The sequence below is a fragment of the Phyllopteryx taeniolatus genome, unplaced genomic scaffold (genome assembly GCF_024500385.1).
Source record: "Phyllopteryx taeniolatus isolate TA_2022b unplaced genomic scaffold, UOR_Ptae_1.2 contig_24, whole genome shotgun sequence".
In the NCBI taxonomy this organism is placed as follows: domain Eukaryota; kingdom Metazoa; phylum Chordata; class Actinopteri; order Syngnathiformes; family Syngnathidae; genus Phyllopteryx; species Phyllopteryx taeniolatus.
The window spans coordinates 216,138-236,853 of record NW_026903162.1 but is presented as its reverse complement, the minus strand read 5'-3'; the positions used below and the strand labels follow the sequence as shown (position 1 = coordinate 236,853).

Sequence of the window (20,716 nt, the reverse complement as noted above, 5' to 3'; positions counted from 1 at the left end):
GTCGGATTATTTGCATATTCTTCTGTGAGGGGTTTAATTTTTGTTCTTGTGTTTTCTTTCACGAAGAGTATGATATGATTCGACCTCTCAATAGAGCTTTCCCTGTTTCCCACAGCAGAGATGGGGATATGGTTGGGGAGTCGTTGAATTTCAAAAACTCGTCCCATTCCCTCACGAATCAAAATCCGGGTCCTTCGGTTGGGAGGTGTTGAAGCGCCATGTTGGTAGGGGTCCTAAAGTTGACTCTATTTTTATATTGAGAGAAATTGGTACATGGTCGCTGATGATGGTTGGATGTATTTTGGAGGTAGTTCTTTGAGCTGCGGAATTGTTTAAAAAAAAAAAAACTTTTCTTGAGAAAGAGCGGTGACCCGACAAGAAAAATGTGTAATCTCTTTTTGTACGGTTTTTCAGCCTCCTTATCAACAAGACCAAAGTCGTCCGTATGCTGCTCTCGTCTATTGGGGCATTGGCGCTCAATGCTATTTTTGAGATTTTAGCAATTTAGCGGAGGGTTAAAATCACCTCCCATGATAATTGTAGAATTGCCTGACAAGTGTGAAAAGAGCATGTGAAAAAAGGCTGGATCATCTTTATTAGGAGCGTATACATTGACAATTGTGTAAAGTTTGTTAAATATTGTAGCCTATATAATTATGTATCGGCCTTCTGGATCTGCTACTGTACTATTTATTGTGAAAAGTAGTCTTTTATGGACTAGTATTGAGACTCCTCTGTCTACTGTTATAAAAGGCCAAGATAGCCTGAGTGAAATTAGTCAATGAGGCATTTTTCTTCTGTCTCAATAAGGTGCGTTTCTTGTAATAGAAGGAAGTCTGTTTTAAATTAAGTGTTATAATCCATAATTTTAATTCTCTTTGCCTGCGATCGAATGTTTTCGGGAGATTTTTTGTCCTATAACTTCGTACGAAATAAAGATTGAGTTTTATCTGCCAAATATTTTACTTTGAATATGAAGTTTGTCTGCAACAAATGGTGGCTGACTAAACAGGTAATTTCTTTTTCATAATTTTAAATGACATAATGGAAACATGTTCAAATAAAAGTAAAGCATAACAACAGGCATGCACGTGTTTACATATATTCTGTTTTTTGACTTTTCATAAATCAATGTTTGTAAATAAATGAATGTAACAGCAGCATACCTTTAACTTAATATCATCATACATGGGGCGTCGGGGGCGTTGGGTTGAGGAAAGAAACACCTTGTTTTATTTGAATATAAAACGCTTATTTGTCAACCAACGAGCAGAACGTGATTGTAGTAACGATGTAGCTGCTTTCAAAACACGCAATACATAAAATTACAATTTAGTACTTGGAATCTTGTACAATTTTACAATAGCAAAACAAAATGTATATGCATACATTGTGGACAAAGGAGATAATGGAGTTGAGTTATGCTTACTAAAATTTGCTGCATCTTTTGTTCGCTGCGTAATCATAAACTGAGAATATCCTGACTGTTCGTAGGCTTTGCCCAGCAGGAAATGGCGTTTCCAAGCAAAAATGCTCACAAATAAAACAAAAAGAGCACTGAATGCGAGATGCCATTACGCCAGCCGGAGTGGCATCACTCGCGCGGGGAAGGATCAGCAGTGTCTGAAATGTCAATGCCTCTCATGCTAGAAGATTGTCTCTCACAATTAAATGTCCATACTTTTGATACTTCAGTCATTTGAGGGACTGTATTCTCAATATTGGGAATTTTTGCCAAACTGCATGTTGACAAGCCACAAAGCTTTTGGGAGAATGTCCTATGGACCGACGAGACAAAACTTTTTGGCAAGGCACATCAGCTCTATGTTCATTGATGCAAAAATGAACCATACCAAGAAAAGAACACTGTCCTTACTGTGAAACATGGAGGGGGCTCTGTTATGTTCTAGGAATGCTTAGCTGCCTCTGGCACAGGGTGTCTTAAATCTGTGCAGGGTACAATGAAATCTCAAGACTATTAAGGTTTTCTAGAGAGAAATGTGGTGCCCATTGTCTCAGTTACAGGTCACGGGTCTTGCAACAGGATATAATGACCCAAAACACAGCTAAAAACACACCAGAATGGCTAAAGAGCAAAACATTGGACAATTCTGAGCTGGCCTTCGATGAGCCCTGATCTAAATCTTAGGGAATATCTATGGAAGGACCTGAAACATGCCATTTGGAGAAAGCACCCTTCAAACCTGAAACATCTTGAGCAGTTTGCTCTTGAAGAGTTGGCTTAAAATACCTGCTAAGAGGGGTAGAAATCTCATTGAACAGAAAAAAAATCAATTGATTGCAGTGATTGGCTCAAAAGGTTGTGCAACAAAATATTAAGTTAAGGGTACCAGCATTTTTGTCCAGACCTGTTTCATGTGTTTTTTTGTTTTTTTTTAAATAATTTGGTTGAACCACAATTCTCTCTGTGAATAATCTCTCTGTCTCAAAAGTTCCAAAGTTGTACTTCGGCTGCCATGTCTGCTCCCTATGGGTTTCTGTAGTTTGTATCTGTGTGGTTAAGCACAGTCCAGCCTTACGGAGCACAACAGGACCTTTTGACCCATTGGTTCCTACAATGACCGCTTTTCTTCTCTCAGTTTGTCTCTGTGTCTGTTTTCTGTATTTGGCTCTCTTACTCTCCTCCCACAATAAAGAGCCCTAATGACAAGAATATAGGCTGGTGATTTTGGCTTGGGTTTAGAACGAATGCTGTAAATATAAGACAATGTATTCAACTGTAGCATCAACAATTTCTCTTGGATTCGAAAAGCCTTCAGTTGCCCAGGTTTTCATGGCTTTAATGAATCACATTTCTACCAAGCAATACAGTTTGGTTGAGTTTGACAATCCATTTTGTGCCATTGTCAAAATTTCTGAAGCATACCACCTTTGGGGTTACCAACAGTAATGAGTGGTGCATTAAGAACACAAATTGCAAGCTGTCAAATCAAAGCTGTTGATTGTTGTTGTTACGTGCTCCTAATGAAATTCTCATTTGTTGAATATCATTGGTGTGTGACACAGTGCCACCCTGACATGGCCTCATTATATTTACATATCTGATGCAACTGTTTCCATCTGACCAAGACACACCTTGTTGTGCAAACAAAGGCCATCCACTCTCTAACACTTGAAGGAAACATGACTCAGTTCAGCCCTTTGAATCTGGCTAATCAATGATTTGATGTCTTTTATGTGTTTGTTTGCAGGCCGCTCCTCTTCTCTGAGTAATCCCACAATTCAAGCTTCCCTCAACAACTGTCAGCTTCAGTCTTCTCTCAGCAATCCGTCCATAAATTCTTCTCTGCGCCTTTCTGGTAACTCCCCTCGGCGAAGACCAGCACCCATCAGCCCGCTCACCCTTTCTCCTGGCACTGAGCAGCGTCGGGGCGTGTCTAAGCAGTTGTCTCCCACAATGTCTCCATCATTGTCCCCTATCACACAGGTACATATACCAAGCATTTTAATAAATACAGTGGCAATGTAACAACATATTTACTTGATTCAAAATACTGAAATAAAACTGCGTAATTAAACAAAGAAGGTGTGTACATAGATGTAAAGTCCTCCAGCCTTTGTGTACAAATATCTACCAATGCAAAAAACAGTGTATAACATTATTTCTGATGTGAAAAAATGTCTGAGAGAGTCAGACCTCAAAGACCATTACAGTGACCATTACTCTTGACAAACTAGTACATTGATGTCGTTCTAAGCCTCGAAACCTTCCATGTGGGGACCACCATAAACCAATGGACCCCCTATTTAAGTCTTAATTACCTTAAAACCACTCGTGAGCCAATCTGGCTTTCTTTGTATTATATAGGGAATTCCTTTAGATACCAGCAACACGCCAAGGGAGCCACCCCCTCCTTATCCACTCTACCAGCAATCCCAGCATGCAGTGGACCAGGCGCGTCACTGCCAGCAGCAGCACCAACATCAACATCAGCCTGTTCCCCCTCTGCAAAGCATTGCACTGGACTTTAACCCAAGCCAAGTGAGTGCCAGGAAGACAGTCTCCATCCACATATTTACAATATTAAAGACATACTACATGCCAGTTTTCATTGTACAATTAAAGAATAATGACTTTTACTTTCCAATTTTAACATTCTTTAAAGCACAACAATATGGCAGCGCTCTTCAGTGACTCATTCATGGAGCAACAATTCTCCAGTTGCCACAACAAAACCCTCCGGTACCAGGTAGGTCTAGGTTCATTGACACTAGTGGTGTAATGATTCATTTTAGCAATGGTTCAATTCATATCACGATTTTTATCACGATTTATGGTTACCGATTCGATTGAAGGACAATATTGGTTAATTTAGAACAATACGATCCAAAACAATTCAGTGACTTTTTAGCCACAAATTCATCAAGTGTGACTGTTAAATAAAAATACCAGCATATAGGACAGTCCAGGTGAAATTTCCTAGATTCCTGTTGTTTCTTGTAAGGGAACCAGGTAAAATTAATAATGGTTATTAAATATAAAGATTTTCTTAATTTACTTGTATTGCTTTGCAATAAAACAAAGGGGAAAGGGTATAACAACAACTTACTGTTATTTATATTATCTCAAGTAAGAGTTTACTTTTTCCAGAAAATATATGTTCAATTGTTGTTACAATTATGAGGGGGTCCTTTAAAAAAAATTATCCACTGCAAGGAGTCCCTGGTTGGACCCAAAGTTTGAGAATCCCTGTTCTAAACAGTCAAATACTAATTGCTATAAAGGAAGCACTCCTCTTTTGTGTCACAAAGTAGCGGCTAGCAAGCTAAACTAAGCTAGCAAGCTTGATAGGCTTCAACGTGCAGGGTGAGTGCTGCGATACACACACACTATCCTTACTGATCTGCAATCCACCAGACAGACTGACATCTTAAACATCAATAAAAGTGCTTACAAAGCAACGCAAACACATACTGTGGTGTCTCGTCCAACCACTAGGGGCAGTACGGAAATGATTGACCAGATGTGGGGTGTAGTAGAAAAGGAAACAAGGAAGAAAAATGATGATGGATGAAGAAAGTGCCGTTTTGCTAATTGTGTGCTTACTGAAAAATAAAGCGAAGTTAAAGGAATTACAAACGTTCTTGGAAATATAACACATACACGTCTCCAAATAAAGTCTGCCATGTTATTTCCTCGTATCAATACAATTGAATTATCTTTTAAAACAAGCTAAATTGATATATTTTTGTTTGGCGAACTTGCCAAGCACGGATTCATCCAGTTGGATCATAAGAATATAAATCGATACATTGATATAATTAATGAAACCACTAATTGACACACACTGGAGCTGTTAATGTATATCAGCATTGAGGTTAAAAACATCTGTGAATATTATTCATTCATCTTCCTCACAAGGGTCACGGGCGTGCTGGAGCCTATCCCAGCAATCTTCGGGCGAGAGGCGGGGTACACCCTGAACTGGTCGCCAGCCAATCGCAGGGCAGATATAAACAAACAACACATTCACACCTACGGGCAATGTAGAGTCTTCAATCAACCTACTATGCATGTTTTTGGGATGTGGGAGGAAACCGGAGTACCCAGAGAAAACCCACGCAGGCACGGGGAGAACCTGCAAACTCCACACAGGTGGGGCCGGGATTTGAACTCCGGTCCTCAGAACTCTGAGACAGATGTGCTAACCAGTCGGTCACCATGCCGCCTCTGTGAATATTAATTGTAAAAAATAGTCATCAGTGTAAGTTTAAAGTTGAAGTGATACAGGCATGTGCGTGGTGACTGGCGTTTGGGTGACTGACTGACCAAGAGGTGGGGTACACCTATGACTTGTCACCAGTCAATCCAAATAACTATTATCACCTTATGTTTTGTTTCTCTGTTGTAAACAGTTGACAGCCGGTCAGTTGGTTCGGTACAAAGTTATTTTGAGTTAGATATCTATCCAGGTGTAGTGGTACACTCGCCTGACTTTGGTGCAGGCAGCGTGGGTTCAGTTCCCACTCAGTGACGGTGTGAATGTGAGTGCGAATGGTTGTCCGTGTCTATATGTGCCCTGCGACTGACTGGCGACCAGTTCAGGGTGTAGTCCGCCTTTCGCCCTAAGTCAGCTGGGATAGGCTCCAGCGTCCCGCGACCCTAACCAGGATAAGCGGTGTTGAAAATGGATGGGATGGATGGAAGATAACCATCCATCCATCCATTTTCTACCGCTTATCCGAGGTCGGGTCGCGGGGGCATTAGCTTTAGCAGGGACGCCAAGACTTCCCTCTCCCCAGCCACTTCATCCAGCTCTTCCGGGGGGATCCCGAGGCGTTCCCAGGCCAGCCGAAGGATGTAGTCTCTCCAGCGTGTCCTGGGTCATCCCCGGGGTCTCCTCCCGGTGGGACGTGCCCGGAACACCTCACCAGGGAGGCGTCCGGGAGGCATCCGAATCAGATGCCCCAGCCCACCTCATCTGGCTCCTCTCGATGTGAAGGAGCAGCGGCTCTACTCTGAGATCCTCCCGTATGACCGAGCTTCTCACCCTATCTCTAAGGGAGAGCCCGGACACCCTGCGGAGGAAACTCATTTCGGCCGCTTGTATCCTGGATCTTGTTCTTTGGGTCTTGTTCTCGGGACCATAGGTGAGGGTAGGAACGTAGATCGACTGGTAAATCGAGAGCTTCGCCTTTCGGCTTAGCTCCTTCTTTACCACAACGGATCGGTACAAAGTCCGCATCACTGCAGACGCTCCACCGATCTGCCTGTCGATCTCCCGTTCCATTCTTCCCTCACTCGTGAACAAGACCCCAAGATACTTGAACTCCTCCACTTGGGGCAGGATCTCATCCCCGACCCAGAGAAGGCACGCCACCCTTTTCCGACTGAGGACCATGGTATCAGATTTGGAGGTGCTGATTCTCATCCCAGCCGCTTCACATTCAGCTGCGAACTGCTCCAGTGAGAGTTGGAGGTCATGGCTTGATGAAGCCAACAGAACCACATCATCTGCAAAAAGCAGAGATGCAATACTGAGGCCACGAAACCGGACCCCCTCTACGCCTCGGCTGCGCCTTGAAATTCTGTCCATAAAAGTTATGAACAGAATCGGTGACAGAGGGCAGCCTTGGCGGAGTCCAACCCTCACCGGAAACGAGTCCGACGTACTGCCGGATATGCGGACCAAACTCTTACTCCGGTCGTACAGGGACCAAACAGCCCATATCAGGGGGTTCGGTACCCCATACTCCCGAAGCACCTGCCACAGGACACCCCGAGGGACACGGTCGAACGCATTCTCCAAGTCCACAAAACACATGTAGACTGGTTGGGCGAACTCCCATGCACCCTGGAGGACCCTGCTAAGAGTGTAGAGCTGGTCCACTGTTCCACGGCCAGGAAGAAAACCACACTGCTCCTCCTGAATCTGAGATTCAACTTCCCGACGGAGCCTCCTCTCCAGCACCCCTGAATAGACCTTACCAGGGGGGCTGAGGAGTGTGATCCCCCTGTAGTTGGAACACACCCTCCGGTCCCCCTTCTTAAAAAGGGGGACCACCACCCCAGTCTGCCAATCCAGAGGCACTGTCCCCGATGTCCACGCGATGTTGCAGAGGCGTGTTAAACAGGACAGCCCTACAACATCCAGAGCTTTGAGGAACTCCGGGTGAATCTCATCCACCCCCGGGGCCCTGCCACTGAGAAGCTTTTTAACCACCTCGGTGACCTCAACCCCAGAGATAGGAGAGCCCGCCACAGTGAACCCAAACTCTGCTCCCTCATGGGAAGGCATGTCGGTGGAATTGAGGAGGTCTTCGAAGTATTTTCCCCACCGGCTCACAACGTCCTGTGTCAAGGTCAGCAGCGCCCCATCCCCACTATACACAGTGTTGATGGTGCACTGCTTCCCCCTCCTGAGATGCCGGATGGTGGACCAGAATTTTTCTTGAAGCCGTCCGGAAGTCTTTCTCCATGGCCTCACCGAACTCCTCCCATGCCCGAATTTTTGCTTCAGCGAGCACCAAAGCTGCATTCCGCTTGGCCAGCCGGTACCCATCAGCTGCCTCAGGAGTCCCACAGGCCAAAATGGCCCAATAGGACTCCCCCGCCTCCCCCGGAACACGAGCAAAGTTCTGTCGGAGGTGGGAATTGAAACTCCTTCTGACAGGGGATTCCGCCAGACGTTCCCAGTAGACCATCACAATACGTTTGGGCCTGCCACGTCACACCGGCATCTGCCCCCACCATCGGAGCCAACTCACCACCAGGTGGTGATCAGTCGACAGCTCCGCCCCTGTCTTCACCCGAGTTTCCAAGACATGCGGTCGCAAGTCCGATGACATGACCACAAAGTCGATCATCAAACTGCGACCTAGGGTGTCCTGGTGCCAAGTGCACGTGTGGACACCCTTATGCATGAACATGGTGTTCGTTATGCTTGGATTGGTGTCTTCATTGTGCAGTTACTGAAACATCTATTTCTCACCACAACGGCAGTCTCGTCTACATAAGTTCACAATTGCACAGTTTAGATTTGATTAATATGCACCGTGCCATATAAAAAAAAAAGTGTGTGCCAATTGCACTCAGCAGTACCATTCTAGTGAGGAGAGTAAGGTGCTGATGTTTCTTGTCTGTTTATTTAGTAGAGCCTTGAAACTTTCCCCCGTATATTCAGTACCATTATCAGATCTCCAACATTTCAATTATCCATATGGGACTGTATCAGCTATAACTTCCCTGTAGCAAGTGCTGTGTCCCTTTTTTTCTGTAGGAAATAGACAAACACTGCACTAAAAAAGTCATCAGTTATAGTGCATACAGTATCTGTGACCATCTCTTGACTCTGGTTGGATTGGTCCTGCAAAATCTGTGTGCACTAGCTCTCGAGGTGTTTTAGGTCTAACATCACGATCTGTGTTTCTAGTCTGAAAAAAAATCCTCCTTAATGCAAACTTCACAATGGTGAGGTTTATTTGTTGGAGCTTTAAGTTTCATACCTTCAACAACATTTAGAACCTCTAGAACAGGGTTGGGCTAACTTTTTGGCTCAGGGCCCACATTGACTTTTAAGATTTGACAGGCGGGCCAAGCCAGAACCAGATACTTACAAATATATATATATATATATATTTTTTTTTAAAAAGCATTGCAGTGTTAATACTTAGATTTACTTTTAATGGGAACAGTGTTGTTTTGTTGATCACCTTTTTTTGCCTGTGCATTGAAGTCTGATATTTGTTTTGTTGTAGCAATTCTCAGAACATATCTGAGGTGTTCATCACTCAGCTGGGATCTGTAGGATGTTTTGTTGGTGTTCATCACACTAAATGTCTGTTCACACACATATGTAGAGCCAAACACCACCAGCATCCTCTGTGCCATCTTCTGGATTTTTGGAAATTTGTCTGCGCTTAATGAAGCGCAAAACTCATCCAGTTTGAGTTGAATTTCTCTTTTATGACACTATCAGATTGGAGATCAATCAGTTCCATCTGCAACTCCCGTGGCGCTATTTCAGGGTATTGTGTGACTGAATCTTGGATAGCATTTTGTCAGATAAAGGTGTTTTGCTGAGCCTGCAAGCTTGATTTTAACCACTGAGCCGTAGCCATCAGTTCCTGCGTTGATTGGCTGTTAGCATAATCAGCATGCTTGGTAGAAAAGTGACGGCTGATGTTATATTCCTCTAAAGCTCAATGGTTTCTTAACAAATTAGACATACAGCCTTTGACCGGACTTCAGTGAAAAAGTATTCAGTACTCCATTCTATATTAAACACTCGGCACTCACTATCAACTTTTCTTTTCTTTCGCCAACTCATGGTTGACGAAGGGTTCAGAACGGTAGCAGAGTAAACCGAACAGCCAAAGTCAAAGTCAATGTATCACTGTACCTACGGCGCAACCTGATGGAACCACTGGACATTACAGGACAACCTGGTGGAACCACTGGGAATTACCTCACAACCTGCTGGTGGAACCACTCGGCATTATAGGACAAGGTCAAATGAATGTAGTCATGATTTTGATATGATTTGGGCGATTCTGTACCAAGCTTTAGCGGGCCAGATTGAAATGATCAACGGGCCAGATGTGGTGCGTGGCCTGTAGTTTGCCCATCCCTGCTCGAGAATCAGATGTCAACAACGTTACAGTGCCCCAGAATTTCATGCCATATTTGCATATCAAAACTTCCCTTATATCGATCATCACATTCATCTCTCTGCGTCGCCGCTGCGCTCTGCTTACCCCCTTGCATCTTGTGCCGTCAGCCAGCTCCATGCATTGGCTCGGTTTGGAACTCCTCATCAAACCTTTTAAACTTATCTGTCACAATATGCGAGGTTGCCCCGCAGTGGACCATCAGGCCTCCCACGTTTACTCGCTCACTCGGAAAGCATACTCTGGGCCTTCCATCTCGCCGGTGACTTGGCGTGTGCAGTCTCGGTCTGTGACATGGATTGCAAATGGTTAAAGGACTCGCCAAGTCCTTCAGAAGCATAGTTACCAGTAGTCCATCACTTGACTTTTCACCAGCATTTCTGTAAGCTGTGATAGCACACTTTCGCTCTCAGACTTGTGGAGTGATGTTAATTCGGTATAAAGGCTGATTAACGAGGATCTCCTTTACCTTGGTAGTACTATCTGAAAATGGTAGCAGTCTCTGAAAACGCCTTTTGCCCATCGTCGGCTGCCTCTTGCATGACCAGCGATCTAAAAACTTGATAAATTCAGCATATGCTTTGGTGTTCTTGACTTCATCCACTCGCAGCTCTTCTACGACTTCAAGCCTTTTAGACAAAGGTGGCCTAAAAATGTTGCTTTTCATATTTGATAGCCTTTTTCGTCTCCATCAAACGAGAGGCGAGACCACCGGCTTGTATCTGCCATTGGTCTACTCATGGTGCTATACTGTGCCGAACACGTGGTCAAAACTGTCTCTGAGTTAGTCTGATTACGTCTGGGTTGCTCTGGGCCCATAACCTGTTAACAGAGTAGCCATGCAGCGGCTTGGTGTTATGAACCAAAAACCAAAAAAGAGATATAGCACCGAAATATTAGATGAAAGGGAAAAACATGAAGCAGAGACTTTATGCTGTTTGACATGCCCCTTAGGCACAACTGCGATCAGCTGCGGGTGGCAGATATTTATTGAACACATCCATATTAAATGGCGGACCTGTCAGTCAAATAATCAAACTCAATCTCATCAATAAACATAACATTTAGTTTGGTCAGAATACAAACTAAGAGATATTTGAAAACAATTAATAATTGGGAGCACAAACTTAACAGGACCAATCGATTTATTTTATGTAACTTAGTACAATGTGTGTTTGCCTCATTCCTTTCATGACACGAGTTGTCACATCACGGAAACGACGGGCCAGGCACTGCGCTCCTCCTCCCCTACAATTCCCAAATAAAGTGGCCTTCCCTTTTACAACAAGATGGAGGGATCCCCCTTCCAGTTTAACCAGGCTGCAATGGCTGTAGTAGTAACTATTTCTAGTTCAGTTTTATTTCTGTAAAGTCTTTGCATTTTCAAATAATCACTTCTATAGCATTAATAGGAAATCACAATGTCCAATCCCATATTTTTAGAACAGGCCCAGTGGCTACCCATGTGGACCTTGGGGGCTATCTGGTGCCTGCAGACACCATGTTGGTGACTCCTGATGCGGTCAAACGCCTTCTCAAAGACCACAATGCTCATGTAGACTTGTTGAGAGAATTCTGATACACCCTTTAGAATGAGAATCCTCTTTATTTGCCAAGTATGTCAAAAACACACAAGGAAGTTATCTCTGTTGGTTGGAGCCGCTCTAGTACAACAATACAAAACAATTTTGACAAAAAATACTTTTGAGACATAAAAACACGCTTCGGAGAGTCACTTAGCAATAAAAGGTTACCAGTAATGTGGTAATGCTGATAAAATTACAGTTGTGCAAATGATGCAGAATCCTCTAACAATTTAAAGGCAAGAGGGAAGAAGCTGTTGGAATGTCTGCTTGTTGTAGTTTGCATTGATCGATCGCGGCTACCTGAGGGAAGAGGTGGTGACCAGGATATGGAGGGGCCAAAAGGATTTTGCATGCTCTTGTCTTAGTTCTGGCAGCGTGGAAGTCCTCAAGGGTTGGTAGGGAGTACAGATGATTTTTCCAGCAGTCCTGATCGGTCCGCTCAGTGTAGTTAGAAGCCCGGAATCATTATGGTGCCATAGGGGACGCATTCCCATAGCCATGTCTCCATGAAGCAGAGGGCAGCGGAACGTCCAGTCTTTACTGGTCTTTGTGAGAAGATGAAGCTCATCCATTTTGTTGGGTAGAGAGCGTAGATTTGCCAGGTGAATTGACGGGAGCGGCATTCGAAATCCTCTCTTCCAGAGCATAGATCAGAGCCTCTCCGCAGGGGAGTAACTCTGAGAAAAAAATTGTAAAAGTTGCTGAAAGTCTGGAGTAGACTCTCTGTTTAGCAAGTCTTCCCTTGTGTAATGAAGTCGCGTAATGTCTCCAAAGACGAACGAACAACACAAAAACATAGACAGTACTAGAGACGCTGACCCACTGTTCCACGGCCAGGACGTAAGCCTGTTACGCTTCTAGTGTGTACATTCCTCAGTGAAGCATGAAAATAGAAAAAATAAATAAAAAAATCTGCCTCACAAACTGGTATCTCCACTTCTTGATGGAGTATGTTTCAGGTGTTCTCCAGCATGCTTGTGACCTTTGCTATTTCCTTTGGATTGAACAATGCTGAATCGAAAAACAAAAAGAATGTTCTAAGTTTTACAATGAGTCTTTAAATAAGTGACATGAAAAATACTCAGCAACAAAGGAAATTTCCCTGTGCGCGTCCTCAAACACCGCAAAGCCAGACTGTTTTCAGAGTCTGGAACAAGGAGATGACACTGTTCAACACATTGTGATTACTGTGTTTAGCTGTGCTATTTCGTATTCTGTTAAAGGTCAGAGGAGAAAGATGTTAAAATGTTTCTTGATAACTCTAGAACCCCTTTACAAACCACATCTGGCATTTCGAAGTGATTATGTAGCAGATATACAGTTAAATCAAAAAATATGCTGCAGAATGTGCCTTCTGCTTTTTGCATCTAGCGCCTTCCTGTCTTCGGCTTTATCCAGCACTGTGACGTCACACGAGCCAAACAGCGTGTTCATTCGGCGTTGTGTGCTGTTGTTCCATGCTGCTGTTCCCACCCTTGTATATTGTATGATTTAGCGACGTCACGATGGTTTATTGTGTGGCATTTGATTGTACAAATGGTTCAGGCAATGGCAAGAGTTTTTTAGGGGGGGGCTTTCCATGTGAAAAAGGAATACGTGACCTGTGGATAGGGAAAGTCATTCAACAGGGGAAGAAACGTCATCCGCTATGGGTGCCTAACAAGCATTCCAAACTCCGTGCTGATCACTTCGAACCGGCATGTTTTGAGAAAGACTTGGAAGAAAGCATTGGATACACCCGTAAAGGCTAAACCAGCTGCGGTGCAAACTATTTTTCCTACGGCCATCAGGACCTCAACCGCCAGCAAGCGAACTAAATCTCGCAGCCGCCATGGTGCAGCCGCAAAGCAGCGCACACAAGTGAGGATTTCCTTGTATATACCTACGATTCTATTACGGTTATGCACTGGGCAGTATGGACGAAAAAGACCCACGCAGTACGGCCATCTGTACTTTTGCCTATATGACAGGCCAACACACAGCAAAGACTTTCTGTGCAGCGTGTTATGCTACTCGAGCGAGGGGCACACAATATATGTACTGCATACTATGTAAAAGCTTGTGCCGTTTCACTGAAAGTGGGTACGGAAAGTATTCAGACCCCCTTAAATTTTTCACTCTCTGTTATATTACAGCCATTTTGCTAAAATCATTTAAGCTCAGTTTTTTTCCTCATTAATCTACACAAAGCACCCCATATTGACAGAAACAAATGGAATTGTTGAAATCTTTGCAGATTTATTAAAAAAGAAAAACTGAAATATCAAACAGCCATAGGTATTCCCACACCCTTTGCTGTGACACTCGTATGTTTAACTCAGGTGCTGTCCATTTGTTCTGATCATCCTTGAGATGGTTCTACACCTTTATTGGAGTCCATCTGTGTTTGATTATACTGATTGGACTTGATTTGGAAAGCCACACACCTGTCTATAGCTTATAGCTCACAGTGCATGTCAGAGTAAATGAGAATCAGGAGGTCAAAGGAACTGCCTGAAGAGCTCAGAGACAGAATTGTGGCAAGGCACAGATCTGGCCAAGGTTACAATAAAATTTCTGCTGCACTTAAGGTTCCTAAGAGCACGTCCGGCCAAACTGAGCAATTGGGGGAGAAGAGCCTTGATGAGAGAGGTAAAGAAGAACCCAAAGATCACTGTGGCTGAGCTCCAGAAATGCATTCGGGAGATGGGAGAAAGTTCTAGAAAGTCAACCATCACTGCAGCCCTCCACCAGTCAGGGCTTTATGGCAGAGTGGCCCGACAGAAGTCTCTTCTCAGTGCAAGACGCATGAAAGCATGCATAGTTTGCTAAAAAAAAAAAAAAAAAAAAAAACACCTGTCTGATGAGACCAATATTCTCACCACCGACTCAACGGCCCGAGTCGAGGTCAGCAGCGCCCCATCCCCACTATACACAGTGTTGATGGTGTACTGCTTCACTCTCCTGAGACGCCAGATGGTGGACCAGAATTTCCATGAAGCCATCCGGAAGTCTTTCTGTATGGCCTAACTGAAGTCCTCCCACGCCTGGGTTTTGCTTCAGCGACCACCAAAACTGCATTCCACTTGGCTAGCCCATCAGCTGCCTCAGGAAGCCCACAGGCCAAAAATGCCCGATAGGACTCCTTCTTCAGCTTGATGGCATTCCTCACTGTTGGTGTCCACCAACTGGTTCGGGGATTGCCGCTACAACAGGCACCGACCACCTTACGGCCACAGTTCCGGTCGGCCGTCTTAGCAATGGAGGAGCAAAACATGGTCCACTCGGACTCAATGTCCGCCGCCTCCCCCGAGATGTGGGTTCTGCCGGAGGTGGGAGTTGAAACTGCTTCTGACGGGGGATTCTGCCAGACGTTCCCAGCAGAACCTCACAATACGTTTGTGCCTGCCAGGTCGAACCGGCATCTTCCCCCACCATCGGAGCCAACTCACCACCAGGTAGTGATCAGTAGTTGACAACTCCGCCTCTCTCTTCAACCCAGTGTCCAAGACATGCGGCCGCAAGTCCGACGACATGACTACAAAGTTGATCATCGAACTGCGACCTTGGGTGGCCTGGTGCCAAGTGCACGTATGGACAGCCTTATGCTTGAACATGGTGTTCGTAATGGACAATCCGTGATGAGCACAGAAGTCTACTCTGAACTGCTGTTTGGTGCATAGGCACAAACAACAGTCCCCCCACCCAAAAGCCTCTCGTCCACCGGGGTGAACCCCAATGTACAGGCGCCAAGCTGGGGGCCAATAAGTATACCCACATATGCTCGGCATCTCTCACTGTAGGCAACTCCACAGTTGAAGAAAGTGCAACCCCTCTCAAGAGGACTGGTACCAGACCACAAGCTATGTGTGGAGGCGGGCCAGACTATCTAGTCAGAACTTCTCAACCTCACCCACCAACTTGGGCTCCTTCCCTGCCAGAGCTGTGACATTCCACGTCCCTTGAGCCAGCTTCTATAGCAGGGGATCGGCTCGCTAAGCTCCTTTCCTTCGGCCACCGCCCAGCTCACACTGCACCTGACCCTGACGCGCCGTCCCACAGGTGGTGAGCCCATGGGATGGGGGACCCACGTTACAGCCTGAAAGGGCCCCATGGGTGCAGGCCCGGCCACCATGATGTACCACATGGCAAATATTTGACTACCTTTTTATGAAATAGGATAAACTATATTTTCAGGCTATATGCATGTATAGGTCATGTAGTTCTGATTCTACAGAGCCGTTCACATTTAGTTGTTTGTGTGGTGCAAAAACATTGAAATGGTGTAATTCCCGAAATTCTTAAATTGAAGTTGTGCAATCTTAAAATAAGAAAAAAAAAGTCTTGCTCTTCTGTTCTGGATTTTATGCAAACGCTTGTGACCTTGAAAATTTACTTTTTTTTAATTTGAGATACATTTGCAAAATTTGAGATACATTTGCAAAATTTGCTGATCAAGATTATTTTTTCTTTTAGGCTTAAAATAAGATATATTTACCTTCAGCTTTTTTTCTTTTTTTTTTTACTTTCCTATAAATCAATTTTTTGCAGTGGGCAGAAAAGGTGACACACGCAACTAAACATGACAGTTTGCAAAGTTGGGAAATAACAGTACTTGTACGTCGTTACTATACTTAAGTAGATTTTTCAGGTACCTGTACTGTATTTTTCTGGCAACTTTTTGCTTTTACTCCTTACTTTTTAAACACAAGTATCTGTACGTTCAACTCCTTACGGTTTAAGAATGAGCTTATTATTTTTAAAAGTCCTTCTAAGGTTAGCGACGGCGGCATGGTGGAAGACTGGTTAGCACATCTGCCTCACAGTTCTGAGGACCGGGGTTCAAATCCCGGCCCTGCCTGTGTGGAGGTTGCATGTTCTCCCCGTGCCTACGTGGGTCTTCTCCGGGCACTCCGGTTTCCTCCCACATCCCAAAAAACATGCATAGTTGGTTGATTGAAGACTCTAAATTGCCCGTAGGTGTGAATGTGAGTGCGAATGGTTGTTTGTTTATTATGTGCCCTGCGATTGGCTGGCGACCAGTTCAGGGTGTACCCTCCCTCTCGCCCGAAGATAGCTGGATAGGCTCCATCACGCCCGCGACCCTAGTGAGGATAAGTGGTACAGAAAATGGATGGATGGATGGAAGTTAGCGATGAAACGCGTAAAAAGCACAACGCCGAAAAACCGGAAGTCAGCATGTTAAGCACACACTGTAGATATCGTAGCCTCCGTTTTTATTTTTGTTGGTTATGATCATTGTTGCCCCCAGAGAAAGCATGCCACTATGTATTTTATTCTTGGATTGAAAAATATCATTTTACGTTTTACTTTTTTACTTAAATACATTTATTAGTGTCTACTTTTGTACTTTTATTGAAGTAAGGGAGTGACTTTTACCAGCATAGTTTTTTCAGTACTGTTACTTCAGTACTGAATACCAGTACTTTTGACAGTTTGTAATAGGTCGAAACACAACTTGGAGGCAGTCCTTAGTGGGACGGGAAGCCTATTTATTCCCCGGCATCTCACACACACTGCCAACAACTTTTCTCAAGATAATCCTTGTTTAATTTACCTACTGTCGGGTTCGTAAATATGGGCACGTCAACACAGTTATCTTTATGGGCTTTAAACACCAGCACAATGGATTTGAAATGAAACTAACAAGATGTGCTTTAACGGCAGACTATCAGCTTTAATTTGAGAGCATTTACATCCGAATCAGGTGAACAGTGTAGAAGTTTGAACTTTGTATATGTGCCTCCTACCTTTAAAGGGACCCAAAGTAATTCGACAAATTAACAATCAGAAATCAAACTTTCACTTGTTAACACTTGGTTACAAATCCTTTGCAGTCAGTTGCATCCTGAAGTCTGGAACGCATAGACATCACCAGATGCTGGGTTTCCTTTCTGGTGATGCTCTGCCAGGCCTCCACTGCAACTGTCTTCAGTTCCTGCCTGTTCTTGGGGCATTTTTCCTTCAGTTTTGCCTTCAGAAAGTGAAGTTAGTAGTTCTTTACCCCAATTTTGTGGTTTATATATTTGTTTTTGTTATATTTAATGTTCTGTACTACAGATGGAGATTTCCCAAGTAACAATTTTGTACTTAGAGGAGTTTTAATGAAGCATATGTTTTATTTTACTCATATTTATGTTAAGAATAGATGGTACATTTACTCCGTTACAATAAAATCAGTTTTTAGACTTACGTTTTCGACTTCTGCGTCACGCACTGTTGCTCCAATCCACCGTGATTATCACAGCGATGTTTGACTCAAGTTCACCAATCAAACGACACAAGAAAGTCACATGTCCGCACACAAAGTCTTCTATTGAGTTTCGCGGGCCAAACAAAGTGAGTCATGACGGCCGCGCGTGACTCGTGTTTACATTACAGACTACGAAAAATAACAGCTTTTAACATGCAGCGTAGTTTTGTCACTGGCCAAACTAGGTTTTGAAATACTCCCTCTGCTTATTTTTAATGTTTGTTATTATTCGGATGTTTATTGCAAATGCAGCCGGACAGAAAAGGGTTTTAGGGACAGACAGGGGGACAGAGTGGACAAGGGGACTAGGGGTGAGAACCACAGCAGAAAAATAGTGAGACAGTCTAGATACAGTGGGAAAAAAAGTATTGTCAGCCACCAGTTGTGCAGGTTCTCCCACTTAAAAAGATGAAAGAGGCCTGTAATTTTCATCATAGGTATACCTCACCTGACAAAATGAGGGGGAAAAATCCAGAAAATTACTGATTTTTAAAGAGGCGGCACGGTGGCCGACTGGTTAGAGCGTCAGCCTCACAGTTCTGAGGACCCGGGTTCAATCCCCGGCCCCGCCTGTGTGGAGTTTGCATGTTCTCCCCGTGCCTGCGTGGGTTTTCTCCGGGCACTCCGGTTTCCTCCCACATCCCAAAAACATGCATTAATTGGAGACTCTAAATTGCCCGTAAATTGCTCATGACTGTGAGTGCGAATGGTTGTTTGTTTCGATGTGCCCTGCGATTGGCTGGCAACCAGTTCAGGGTGTACCCCGCCTCCTGCCCGATGACAGCTGGGATAGGCTCCAGCACGCCTGCGACCCTAGTGAGGAGAAGTGGCTCAGAAAATGGATGGATGGATGGATTTTTAAAGAATTTATTAGCAAATGATGGTGGAAAATAAGTATTTGGTCACCTACAAACAAGCAAGATTTCTGGCTCTCACAGACCTGTAACTTCTTCTTTAAAAGGCTCATCTGTCCTCCACTTGTTACCCTTATTAATGGCACCTGTTTGAACTCGTTATCAGTATAAAAGATACCTGTCCACAATCTCAGTCACACTCCAATCTCCACTATGGCCAAGACCAAAGAGCTGTCAAAGGACACCAAAAACAAAATTGTAGAGCTGCACCAAGGCTGGGAAGACTGAATCTACAATAGGTAAGCAGATTGGTGTGAAGAAATCAACTGTGGGAGCAATTATTAGAAAATGGAAGACGTACAAGACCACTGATAAACTCCCTCGATCTGGGGCTCCACGCAAGATCTCGCCACGTAGGGTCAAAATGATCAGAAGAACGGTGAGCAGAAATCCCACAACCACACGGGGGGACCGAGTGAATGGCCTGCAGACAGCTGGGACCAAAATAACAAAGGCTACCATCAGTAACACACTACGCCGCCAGGGACTCAAATTCTGCAGTGCCAGATGTGTCCCACTGCTTAAACCTGTATATGTCCAGGCTCCTCTGAAGTTTGTTAGAGAGCATTTGGATGATTCAGAAGAGGTTTGGGAGAATGTCATATGGTCAGATGAAACCTAAATAGAACTTTTTGGTAAAAACTAAACTTTTCGTGTTTGGAGGAGAAAGAATGCTGAGTTGCATCCAAAGAACACCATACCTACTGTTAAGCATGGGGGTGGAAAATTCATGCTTTGGGGGCTGTTTTTTTTTGCAAAGGGACCAGGACGATTGATCTGTGTAAAGGAAAGAATGAATGGGGCCATGTGTTATGAGATTTTGAGTGAAAACCTCCTTCCATCAGCAGGGGCATTGAAGATGAATCGTGACTCGGTCTTTCACCATGACGATGATCCCAAACACACTGCCCGTGCAACGAAGGAGTGGCTTTGTAAGAAGCATTTCAAGGTCCTGGAGTGGCCTAGCCAGTCTCCAGATCTCAACCCCATAGAAAATCTTTGGAGGGAGTTGAAAGTCTGTGTTGCCTCTGTCATTGCTCACGAAGAGTATATAACAAAGTATTGAGATTAATTTTTGTTATTGACCAAATACTTATTTTCCACCATAATTTGCTAATAAATTCTTAAAAAATGTTATTTTCTGGATTTTTTTTTTCATAGGTGAGGTATACCTATGATGAAAATTACAAGCCTCTCATCTTTTTAAGTGGGAGAACTTGCACAATTGGTGGCTGACTAAATACTTTTTTGCCCCACTGTATTTGATCACCTGTGATTGGCTGGCAACCGGTTCAGGGTGTACCCCGCCTCCCGCCCGAACATAGCTAGGATAGGCTCGAGCATCTCGCGACCCTAGTGGGATAAACGGTAAAGAAAATGGATGGATGGATGGTATTTGATCACAAGTAACATTACAACAGTCAAATCATGTTATTATTTGTGGATGGTGGTCGGGGCGACATCCGGTGAACAAGATGAGAGGACAGAAAAGGGCAGGACAGGATGTGGGACATGAGCAAGGCAGTGGTACTGACGAGTGTTGCAGTGGAATTCGTTTTTGGTATCTAAACACCTGTAAGAACCTGTGAGTTGATATGTTAGTATAACCTTGTAATAATAATAATAACAATAAGTGGTCCCGTTACAAGAAATTAAAGCCTATAGTGTGTCTATCGAACTCATTAGTGAATGAACACCGCATTACATGCATGTTAGTCAACTGATGTACGGAGTTGCTGAGCCGGCACATTGGGACAAGGGTGGGCCGAGCCAGCGAGCCTGTCCAGCAGGGGACCCAACCTGTAAAAATTATTTTACAGCACAAAAACACT

At 44.2% G+C, this 20,716-nt stretch overlaps 1 protein-coding gene across 5 annotated transcripts in view; it reads left to right on the top strand.

Annotated features, from left to right (window-relative positions):
* crtc3 (CREB regulated transcription coactivator 3) overlaps window positions 1-20,716 on the top strand; it is a 126,018-nt gene that overhangs the window by 98,520 nt on the left and 6,782 nt on the right. For all 5 annotated transcript variants that reach the window (XM_061764854.1, XM_061764853.1, XM_061764851.1 and 2 more), the window contains 3 exons: window positions 3,213-3,448; window positions 3,830-4,003; window positions 4,128-4,211. In XM_061764854.1, the coding sequence (XP_061620838.1) occupies window positions 3,213-3,448; window positions 3,830-4,003; window positions 4,128-4,211 (494 nt within the window). The remainder of the gene's footprint in view (window positions 1-3,212; window positions 3,449-3,829; window positions 4,004-4,127; window positions 4,212-20,716) is intronic.